The sequence below is a fragment of the Muntiacus reevesi genome, chromosome 22 (genome assembly GCF_963930625.1).
Source record: "Muntiacus reevesi chromosome 22, mMunRee1.1, whole genome shotgun sequence".
Lineage (NCBI taxonomy): Eukaryota > Metazoa > Chordata > Mammalia > Artiodactyla > Cervidae > Muntiacus > Muntiacus reevesi.
Genome location: NC_089270.1, coordinates 28,364,557 through 28,377,165, shown reverse-complemented (window position 1 = coordinate 28,377,165; position 12,609 = coordinate 28,364,557). Strand labels below are relative to the sequence as shown.

The following is a 12,609-nucleotide window of genomic DNA, read 5'->3' as shown; positions in this document are numbered from 1 at the left end:
ACTCTTTGCAGCCCCATGAACCACTGCACGCCAGGCCTCCCTGTCCATCACCAACTCGTGGAGTTTACCCAAACCCATGTCCACTGTCGGTGATGCCATCCAACCATCTTATCCTCTGTTGTCCCTTTCTCCCCCTGCCCCCAATCCCTTCCAGCATCAGGGTCTTTTCAAATGAGTCAGCTCTCTGCATCAGGTGGCCAAAGTATTGGAGTTTCAGCTTCAATATCAGTCCCTCCAATGAACACCCAGGACTAATCTCCTTTAGAATGAACTGGTTGGATCTCCTTGCAGTCCGAGGGACTCTCAAGAGTCTTCTCCAACACCACAGTTCAAAAGCATCAATTCTTCGGTGCTCAGCTTTCTTTATAGTCCAACTCTCACATCCATACATGACTATTGGAAAAACCATAGCCTTGACTAGATAGACCTTTGTTGGCAAAATAATGTCTCTGCTTTTTAATATGCTATCTAGGTTGGTCATAGCTTTCCTTCCAAGGAGCAAGGGTCTTTTATTTTCATGACTGCAGTCACCACCCGCAGTGATTTTGGAGCCCAGAGAAATAAAGTCAGCCACTGTTTCCACTGTTCCCCCATCTATTTCCCATGAAGTGATGGGATCAGATGCCATGATCTTAGTTTTCTGAGTGTTGAGCTTTAAGCCAACTTTTTCACTCTCCTCTTTCACTTTCATCAAGAGGCTCCTTAGTTCTTCACTTTCTGCCATAAGAGTGGTATCATCTTCATTTCTGAGGTTATTGATATTTCTCCTGGCAATTTTGATTCCAGCTTTTGCTTCATCCAGCCCAGCGTTTCTCATGATGTACTCTGCATGCAAGTTAAATAAGCAGGGAGACAATATACAGCCTTGATATACTCCTGTTCCTATTTGGAACCAGTCTCTTGTTCCATGTCCAGTTCTAACTATTGCTTCCTGACCTGCATACAGGTTTGTCTGGAGTCAGGTCAGGTGGTCTGGTATTCCCATCTCTTTCAGAATTTTCCACAGTTTATTGTGATCCACACAGTCAAAGGCTTTGGCATAGTCAATAAAGCAGAAATAGATGTTTTTCTGGAACTCTCTTGGTTTTTCAATGATCCAGCGGATGTTGGCAATTTGATCTCTGGTTCCTCAGCCTTTTCTAAAGCCTGCTTGATACAAAGTTTCCTTAAATGGTAGAGTGATTCACTGTGCCTTTTTGATTGTTTATACAATCACATAGTTCATGTTGCACATTTAACTTCCACCTAGGAGCCTAGAATTTCAACACATACTAAAAAGAAGTTGCCCATATGATCTCTCTCTAATTAAAAACCTTGGAATTGAGTAACAAGCCTTCCACCTAGACAGCATTTAACACTTGTTGTCAAACTTGTCCCTGAAGGAATTGAGCATGTCCTGTGAGACTCCACTGGCCAGGACTCTCGGAACCCTGTGCCGGTTTTCTGCCGATTTTACTCCATGTGCCTTTCTATTTGCTGGTTTTGCTTAGGATCCCTTTGCTATAATAAAACTAGCTGTGGATACACTATATGATGGTCTTCCCAACTGGCTCAGTGGTAAAGAATCTACCTGCAATGCAGGAAACACGGGTTCGATCCCTGGGTTTGGAAGATCCCCTGGTATAGGAAATGGCAGCCTCACTCCAGTATTCTTGCCTGGAAAAATCCCATGGACAGAGGGAGCCTGGCAGGCTACAGTCCATAGAGTTGCAAAAAGTCTGACACCGCTGAGTGACTTAGCACACACACACAATATGCTGAGTCCTGTGAGTCTTTCTAATAAACCACCGAACTTGGGAGTATTACCAGGGACCTCTGACACCCACTGATATTTGTCTTTCTTAAGATATATAGATTTTAAATAAATATTTATTGAATAAATATTATGTGACTTGAATTATGCTATGTGAAACCAAATAACCCAGACCTGTTTTAAGAAATTCAGTTTTGTGGCTATTGTGGCTATCCAATTAACTGAGTCAAAGCAGAATAAGGAAAATACAGTAAGCTCTTTTCAGTGCAACTTTTGAAGATGTAGACATTTCATCTTATTCAAATATCAGAAAAGCTCAAGGCATGTTAGTTAGAGCAAGTAGATTTTGACAGGTTATGATATTTGAGGGTAAGAGAAAGAGAAGTTTTGGAGGATTTCCCTTGAAATTTTGCAAATGGATAGAAAGTATGATAAAGAAATGAATAATATAGAACACATCAAGGAAATATGACATAATAATAATTTTTACTTATAGCACAAAGTGGAATTTTCAAATGCTCTTGATTAGAATCCTAATAATTTGAATGTCTGATTTGTAACTCATTTATATTACTGGAAAGGGTAACCATTCCCTTTCTGCAGGGGGTCTTCCTGACCCAGAGATCAAACCTGGGTCCCCTGCATTGCAGGCAGATTCTTTACCATCTGAGCCACCAGGGAAGCCCTTTTAAGCAAAACTTATGGGTCATTTTGTGTGTGTGTGTGTGTGTGTGTGTGTATTTGCTCAGTTGTGTCTGATTCCTTGCAACCCCATGGACTGTAGCCCACCAGGCTAGAATACTAGAGTGGGTTGCCATTTCCTTCCCTAGGAGATCTTCCTGACTCAAGGATCAAACCCACATCTCCTGCATCTTATATTGGTAGGTGGATTCTTTGCCACTGAGCCATCAGAGAAGCCCATGGGTCCTTATAGAAAGTCCATCAAAATTCCATGGAATTTTAAAAGCATCTCTCTAAAGCTCTCTTAAGGTTATATTCTCTTGATTTTTAATCATGTTTTTCTTTTTTGCCTCTTCTTTGTTCAGGTCCATCATGAGTGAGGAGTGGGATTCAAACTCTACAGAAAACTGGCATTACATTTGGAGTAATGATACAACACATGATCTGTACTCAGATATCAATATCACCTATGTGAACTACTATCTTCACCAGCCTCAAGTGGCAGCGATTTTCATTATTTCCTACTTTTTGATCTTCTTCCTATGCATGGTGGGAAATACAGTGGTTTGCTTCATTGTAATGAGGAACAAACATATGCACACAGTCACTAATCTCTTCATCTTGAACCTGGCCATAAGTGATCTACTAGTTGGTATATTCTGTATGCCTATCACACTGTTGGACAATATTATAGCAGGTATGTTGATCCACTCCAGTATTCTTGCCTGGAAAATCCCATGGATGGAGGAGCCTGGGGGGGCTACAGTCTATGGAGTCACAAACAGTTGGACACAACTGAGTGACTTCACTTATGCTGATTTGTGTATAGCACAAAGATAATATGAAAAAAATATTTGTCCCATATCCCTGCAGCCATGGCATGGTCATCAATTCATTTAAAACATTTACGGAGTTCCAAGAACTTCTCCAAGTAGCTGTCCTCTTGAGGCCTACATTATAAAGGAGGATAAAAAGCAACAAACAAAAAGCTACATAAACAGTAAGAGAATAAAAAGAATTATGGGGAAAGGTAAAGCAAGTGACAGAGATGAGGTGTGGAGGCTGTTATTTTTATAGAGTTCACTGAAGGTCATCCATGAATGATGACACTTCTTACTGAAGACTTTGAATTTCCTTGGCAGTTCTGAGCACATATTGTGTGGTAGGAATGTCATTGAGACTATTACGGATTGTAAAGCTCAAAGTGTGGTTTCCATTAATATGATGTCTTCAATCTAACGTAAATAGATACTTAGACCCTCTTGTGGTTAGCTGGGCTTCCCTGGTGGTTGGGAGATTTCCAACAGTTTTTGATGGAAGGCAAGCAGCAGGACCAACGAGAAGTCACAAAGTGGTAGTTTCATTCACGGAGTAGTAATTTACATGTGCAACATAAACAATGGTTCAGGTGCCACCCTTGAGGACTTCTGGGTCCGTATTACCACTTCTTAACACATTATGGCCTTCCCTGCTGGCTCAGCTGGTAAAGAATCCACCTGTAATCAATCCCTGGGTTGGGAAGATTCCCCTGGAGGAGGACATGGCAACCCACTCTAGTTTTCTTGTCTGGAAAATCCCCATGGACAGAAGAGCCTGGCGGGCTGCAGTCCATGGGGTCTCAAAGAGTTGGGCACACCTGAGCGACCAAGCACAAAACTTCACATGATACACCCCAGAAGTATAGGAACGGTGTATCTACACCTCCCGGTAGAGTTTTGGTACATAGTACCCGATTAATAAATATTTGTTGTATTAACTAATGAATAGCACTCAAGATACTCATATTCCAAATCTGTATAAGAAAATACAAGAAGTATTTAGATCAAACAAGCCATATCATGGGGCTACTGTGGTGGCTTGGGAGTAAAGACTTTACCTGCAATTCAGGAGATGCAGAGATGTGGGTTCAATCCCTGGGTCAGAAAGATTCCCTGAAGGAGAAAATAGCAACCCACTCCAGTAATCTTGCCAGGAAAGAAAACTGATGTTGAGTGCCATAAAAGAGAAAGAACTATGGTGTGGTTTGTTGTTACTGCTGTTTAGTCAGACACAACTGAGCAACTAAACAACAATAACAAAAGTCATATTACAGTTCTTTTCCATTATGGCATTCAACATAGGTTTACTGAAAAACAGGCGATTTCTCTTAAGAATTTATTTCTGTTTCTTTCCTTTCTCTGAAGTGGGAGTCAGGGAATGTTTAGAGTGGCTATTCTATCATAATATACTACATAAATTCTGTGCTTCTGTGATGCTTGTCATTTAAAAGCAATATTTATTAATGATGTACATTTTTAATATGTGCTAGACAAAAAGAGTTGATAAAAATTGTTGTCTCAATAAACTAAAGAAATGATCTCAATATGTCCTCCATAAAAATCTATAATTAAATTACTAGTTAAGTTTTTTTCATATACAGTACCCTTCCCTACCCTGATTCCTATTCCCAGGAGGCAACCACATTCAGCATTTTTGCCTTTATTTTTGGTAATTACTATCATATTTCTGAATAACATGTTTTTATTCTAATATATTATCCAACTGCAGATGATGCAATTTAGTTATCATTATCCTCTTCTACCCCAAGAGAGAGTTTCCCTCACCAAACTCCACTGAACTGACAGCACTAGGACAAAAGAATATAAATCCATAGAAACTGTCTGAATGTGAAATTGGAAAAACAACATGACTGGGTTGAAAATAGGTATAAATGCCAACAGACACACTTATACAGAGCCACAAATATACATTCATTTTTTACCTCCCTCATTCTCTCAATATGAGCATATCATTGTTTTTTGTTAAATCAATATTTAGGGTATGCATTCCTATTATTATATGTATCTTACCCCTGTTGAACCATGCAGAGTACTATGATAGCAACCTTTTCTCTTATAAAATGTTTTTTGGTCTCCTGGATTTAATAAGAACATCATATTTTGGTTTGTTTAATGTTTTGAGTATAGCTATCAGTAATGTATTCTCAAATTTTCTCCCAGGAGAGTTAAGTTTCTTGCCAATACCTTCAAACATATAAAAACACATCAAAAAGATGTAAATGAGGTGAATAAGAAAGCTTCCAAAAGCCTGTTGTGGGGATTAGATATGTTAACAGATGCAAAATATTTATTAGAGTATATAGAATGTTGAAACTACTGTATAAGCTTTGACATTATTAATATACTGAAAAACAAAGCTGTGAATACATTAATGAAAATAGTGGGAAACATTGATTGTTCCCTGGATCTTTTAGGAAACAGTTACATGCATCTAATTTCATGTCTTTCTCTTTGAAATTTCAGTGAAGTTAAAATATACATGTATGATCTCTCCAAAGACTAACTGTTCCATTTCCCTTTCAGGATGGCCTTTTGGAAGTACAATGTGCAAGATCAGTGGCTTGGTCCAGGGAATATCCGTTGCAGCTTCCGTCTTTACTTTAGTTGCAATAGCAGTGGATAGGTAGGTCAACATCAAACTCTGAATCCACAAAGTTGAGCATGTCTGCAACTAATCTACCTAACCAGTGAAAAATGTGTAATTTACTACATTTGGGCATATCTGCTTAAAATTGGACTCGTAATATGTTCCTTTATATATATATGTATATTATTATTATACATATATACAATACATACATACATGTATATGTATTATATATGTATATATTATGTATATGTATATAATATATATATATACATATGCATTTGTATATATATTACATATGCATATGTATATGTGTGTGTGTGTATGTTTATGTATTATATATACATAAATTGTATCCACAATATGTATCCCTTTATATATATATATAGAGAGAGAGAGAGTGCATGCATGTGCATGCTGAATCACTCAGTCATTTCCGACTCTTTGCCGCCACATAGACTGTGGCCTGCCAGGTTCCTCTGCCCATGGAATTTTCTAAGCAAGAATACTGGAGTGGGTTGCCATTTCCTACTCCAGGGGATCTTCCTGAGCCAGGGATCGAACCCATGTCTCCTGCATTGGCAGGAGCATTCTTTACCACTGCACCACCTGATAAACCATACACACACACACACACACACACACACACACACACACACACACACACACACACTAAGAGCTCAGTAATAAAATAAAACCAATAAAGTTTTCATATTTTAAAATTAAATAATTAGAGATGATGCATGTCTTAGTTTGGCCTGCTATAACAAGGTATAATATATTGTTTGATGAATGAATAAATGAAAAAATAATACTTGAAGTTTCCATAATTGGTTTACAAAAAGAGCAAAAATACCTAGAATAGCACCTATGAAGTTATACATAATTTAAGGGTGAGTAAATGGGAGAATTCACTGATTAGAAGACTAAATGAAAACTTGGAGGTTAAGACAGAAGACCTATCACTTCATGGCAAACAGATGGGGACAAAGTGGAAACAGTGGCAGATTTTATTTTCTTGGACTCCAAAATCACTGTGGATGGTGACCACAGCCACGAAATGAAAAGATATTTGCTTTTTGGAATCTACGAGGGAAGCCCCATGACAAACCTATGCAGTGTATTAGCAAGCAGAGACATCACTTTGCGGGCAAAATCCATATAGTCCAAGCTACAGTTTTCCCAGTAGTCCTCTAGGGATGTTAGAGTTGGACCATGAAGAAGCCTGAGAGTCGAAGAATTGATGCTTTCCAACTGTGCTGCTGGAGAAGATTCTTGAGAGTTCTTGAACTGCAAAGAGATCAAGCCAGTCCATCCTAAAGGAAATCAATCCTGAATATTCATTGGAAGAACTGATGCTGAAGCTGAAACTTCAATACTTTGACCACCTGATGTGAAGAACTGACTCATTGGAAAACACTCTGATGCTGGGAAAGATTGAGGGCAGGAGGAGAAGGGGGAGACAGAGAATTAGATGGTCGGAGAGCTTCACTGACTCAATAGAGATGAATTTGAGCAAACTCTGGGAGATAGTGGAGGACAGAGGAGCCTGGTGTGGTGCAGTCCATGGGGTCGCAAAGAGCTGGACACGACTGAGCAACAACAAAAATAACAAGACCTTACATATGCTTGAAGGAGTTGTAAAGAAAGACAACAGAGCAGTCAAAGCTCAAGCTAACTAGTCATTATATAAAGATATCAGATAAATTAGCTTGGGTTGCTTCTAAGCCACTTAAAAACTGTTTCCTTACCTGCAGATCCGGAGAACAGTAAGTTTCATAACATTTTAGTTTTATAGAGTCATCACAAAAATCCAAGAAAATTCAATAGATGATAATACCCTGAAAAATATGTTATACAGTTATATAATTGTATGATTATCTTTTACTGGAGAAGGAAATGGCAACCCACTCTGGTATTCTTGCCTGGAGAATTCCTTGGAAAGAGGAGCCTGGCAGGCTATAGTTCATGGGGTCACAAAGAGTCAGACACGACTGAATGACTGAGCACATGGTTATCTTGTAAAGAACATAATGAATATCAATAATAACATTAAGAATCACAATGACAAAAATTAATAGCAGTAAAATGAACCGGGGTTACTCTTCATATTGATGTTGAATTTTCAGGCTCCTTAGAAGATATAGAACACCAGGAAGGTGTATAAACAGAACTCATAATTGGAAACTCTCAGACCCTTACAGCCACCAAAACACTTGGTGGCTCAAAACAGCAGTGTTTTAGTCCTTCCCACAGCTCTGTAGATTGGCTGGGTGCCTCTGTGTAGTTCTCCTACTCTATGTCTTATAGCTGAAATCACTCAGGCTTCCACTTATACCATGCTTGCTAATGTTCAACTAACTGGCCAAAGCAAATTGCCCGTCCAAGCACACAGATCATGTGGGAGGGAACCACAGAAGGGCATGAGGGAGGGTATAAGAATATGGGCTCTGGAGCCAAACCACATGTGCAACAATCATGTGTGATTATGGGTAAGAATTTTTACCTTTTCTAAGCCTTTTTCCCATAAAAGGCTTAAAGATACAATCCATGCAAACCAATGGAAAGGACCCTGGAACAGAATATTAAATGTTCAATATGGGCTGGTTAACACTAACATTTTTATTATATCTTTAAAAATGTTATTGGAGTAGAGTTGATTTACAATGTTCTGTTAATTTCTGCTATACACCAAAGTGAATCAGTTATAAATACATACACACACATCCAGGCTTTTTTTTCTAAAGGTTTATTGTATTTATTTACTTAATTTACTTTTTGGCTGTGCTGGGTCTTCATCGCTGTGCATAGGCTTTTCTCTAATTGCAGCGAGTGGGGCGACTCTTCGTTGTGGTTCACAGGCTTCTCGCTGCAGTAGCTTCTCGTGTTGCAGAGCCCGGGATCTAGGTGCACAGGTTTTAGTAGCTGCGGCATATGGGTTCTGTAGTTGTGGTTCACAGGCTCTAGAGCGCTGGCTCAGTAGTTGTGATGCACCAGCTCAGCCACTCTGCGGCATGTGGGATCCTCCCGGACCAGAAATCAAACCAGTGTCCCTTGCATTGCAAGATGAATTCCTAATCCCTGGACCACCAGGGAAGCCTGAGTACTTTTACTATTAATAGTGTCTGATATACTCCACTTATTCATATTTTGAGTTGAAATTAATCTCATATATTAATTACAGAAAATGCCTCTCTCCTGATTCTCACTTCCTACGTTTTTAGGGAGAACGTGGATGGAAGACTGTAATTACTTAAATTGAATTACTGACTCAGCCAGACGTTATGAGGCAGCCCTTCACTGATATTTGCCTTTAATTACAGGTTCCGGTGTGTTATCTACCCTTTTAAGCCAAAGCTTACTATCAAGACGGCGTTTGTCATCATTATGATTGTTTGGGTCCTAGCCATTGCCATTATGTCCCCGTCTGCAGTCATGTTACACGTACGGGAAGAAAAGAATTACCGCGTGAGATTCAACTCCCAGGAGAAAACCAGTCCAGTCTACTGGTGCCGGGAAGACTGGCCAAGTCAGGAAATGAGGAGGATCTATACCACAGTGCTGTTTGCCAACATCTACCTGGCTCCCCTCTCCCTCATTGTCGTCATGTATGGAAGGATTGGAATTTCACTGTTCAAGAGGAAGGTGCCCCACACAGGCAAACAGAACCAGGAGCAGTGGCATGTGGTATCCAAGAAGAAGCAGAAGGTCATTAAGATGCTCCTGACCGTGGCCCTGCTTTTCATTCTCTCCTGGTTGCCCCTGTGGACCCTGATGATGCTCTCGGATTATGTTGATCTGTCTCCAAATGAACTGCAGGTCATCAACATCTACATCTACCCTTTTGCACACTGGCTGGCCTTCTGCAACAGCAGCGTCAACCCCATCATTTATGGTTTCTTCAATGAAAATTTTCGTCGTGGTTTCCAAGATGCTTTTCATCTCCAGCTTTGCCAAAAAAGAGAAAAGTCCAAGGAAGCCTACACCCTGAGGGCTAAAAACACTATGGTCATCAACACATCTCATCTGTCAGTGCAGGAATCGACAATTAAAAACCCACATGAGGAAATTGTGCTTTGTAGGATAAGTGCTGAAAAGCCCTTACAGGAATTAATGATGGAAGAATTAGGAGAAATTACCAGTAGCAATGAGATGTAAAAAGAGCTGGTGTGATGATGTTAACTCTGATGTGTGATATATATTGAAATATTGTTGATTTCTATGGCTTCGTACTTCAGTTCTTTCTATGAATGTTAGAAACCCTCTTTGGAAAAAAAGTAAACAAAATGAACCTCCTGTTCATAATTAATCTTACTGTATTTAAAATATATACAGAAAATTATACATAAATTGGCATGGATAAATCTATTTTCTAGGACCAGTTTTCAAAGCCTGATTTTTTCCAACTTTGCTATTTATGTATGAGTCAAGCAAGTGTTTTATGTGTATATATATATGCAACACACATACACACATTTTCATCAAATGGGGATAAATGGGCAGTTCTTTGCATGAGAGCACGTTTTGCAAATTCTTTTGCTTTTGAATTGGAAATTTTAGACTACAGAACTATTTATCTGTGTGTGCTTTTAAAATGTACTCAGCTTTCTTAGAAATAAGAACCACAATAGCAAATAAAAGGACACTGTGTTTCTTTGTATTTAAAGGTTGACTTTTTTCCTTTTAAAAAGTACAAAGTTGGTAACTATTGCTCCAAATGAGTTATTGTTGGCTTTTAATACTTTAGTAAATGAATTTAAGCCCTAACTGAAACCATGTTCCTTGTAGAGATGATTCAGGATCCCAAGTTGACCTCCTTTCTAACAGAATCTTTGACATAAAAGTCAATCCTATAATAAAGAAGCAATTGTCAGCGGAAAGCAGCTCTCTTTTGAAGGGCTTGATCAGAGATGTTCAACAGTCATCGTAAGACTCCCAGAAAGTTTGAACTGATTATTCCAGATTTCTTACTGGGCAGAACGTTTAAATCTGGAAGTCCTACTGGATTAGCGAATTAATACTGCTACTAAGAGAATGGTGAACCCCTGGATTCTGCCTGGTTAGGATTATATACTGACAATAGTCATAAATGCTGGCTTTTATTCTGAAGTGGGATAGTCCCTAGAAAATTGGGAATTATAAAATAACAAATAGTTTTGCAAATACAAATAAATCTCTGGGCTTGGACCTATCACATTTTCTCAGGCTGTAATATGGTTCAAGGTAAAAGCTTCCAACACTATAGGCCTTTGAGAAAATAATTGTTTCAATTTGGTTTATGCTACGTGATATTTAAATCTGTATGTGTTACATATTTCCTAAACCTTTTTTGAATTTCATTATTTCTTCTATATCATGTAATCTATGTGTTATGAAGAACTTATTTGTGACTTCCTCAATAACCACTTTTCCGATTATAAAATAATAAAAATTACATTATGAAATATAAAAACAGTTATTATCAAAACAACACCTGTTACTAGTAGAGTTTTCATGAAAAACAGAATGGTGCAAAAATTGCATGTAATTCCTCTTCAAGGGAAAAATAAAACAGTGAAAACACTATGTAGATCAGCATCCTGTATGTACATCTTTGCCAAGAGTGATTATTCAGGAATGATTATTTTGCCATTGTCTACCTTACAATATCATTACTACATATTAAATTTCTACAATTGTGCTACTTTAATGGTGCAAATCATTTAAACTTGTGGTTTTGATTATATTGTTCCATGTTTCTTATTAATTTGTATTTATTCCTCTTCCCATTCATTGGCCATTTTCCCATTGTAGTTTTATGGTTGTCTTTTATCTATTACTATGCACTTTGGGGGGCTTCCCTTGTAGCTCAGTTGGTAAAGAATCTGCCTGCAATGCAGGAAACCTGGGTTTGATCCCTGGGTTGGGAAGATCCCCTGGAGAAGGGAAAGGCTACCCACTCCAGTATTCTTGGCTGGAGAATCCCATGGACAGAGGAGCCTGGTGGGCTACAGTCCATGGGGTTGCAAGAGTTGGACACGACTTAGCGACTAAACCACCACCATGCACTTTTTGTATCAACCATCAATAACAGGCAGAATTGGTCTTTAAAAAAAAAAAAGGCATAAAAATGGTGTCTTTTCTCGTCTTAAAAGCCATTAATCATTTCTTTTCAAATTAGGGGGAAGAAAAACCCACCACCAACAAACTCCTTATCAGGACTTACACACCTTTAGCTTTCTGCCCTCTGTCCACCTTTTAACCTTGTCTCATACCCTACACTCCTCATTTGCACTACCGGGGCTTGGGTTGTTGCATTAGTCATTCATTTGTGTCCAACTCTTTGTGACCTCATGCACTATAGTCCACCAAGCGACTCTGTCCATGGGATTCTCCAGGCAAGAATACTGAAGTGGGTAGCCATTCCCTTCTCCAGGGGATCATCCCAACCCAGGGGTCAAACCCAGTTCTCCTGAATCTCAGGCAGGTTCTTTATTGACTAGGCCTCCAGGGAAGCGCCCTCCCGGCCTGTGTGTTCCTCTGTCTTTACCAAGTTCTTTAATGCTTCTAGATTGCGCCTGCTTCCTTCCTGCTAGAGACATTCTTCCCATTGGCTTCCATGGGTTCTCTCGTCCTTTAGGACCCAAACTAAACCTCACCTGAGCCCTGTTTATTCCTTCAGAGTAATTCTCGTTATCTGTAATTATCTTCGGAATTCTTTTATTTACTTGTTTATTATCCATATTCTCTACCAAAAGGTACAAGAATTC

General features: G+C 39.0%; 1 protein-coding gene across 1 annotated transcript; it reads left to right on the top strand.

The window, feature by feature from the left end:
• The first annotated feature begins 2,806 nt into the window (after positions 1 to 2,806).
• Positions 2,807 to 10,018, top strand: NPFFR2 (neuropeptide FF receptor 2). The gene is made up of 3 exons (XM_065913884.1): positions 2,807 to 3,131; positions 5,797 to 5,896; positions 9,184 to 10,018. Exons 1-3 carry the CDS (start codon positions 2,807 to 2,809, stop codon positions 10,016 to 10,018), a joined length of 1,260 nt encoding a protein of 419 aa, XP_065769956.1.
• The last annotated feature ends 2,591 nt before the right edge of the window (positions 10,019 to 12,609 follow it).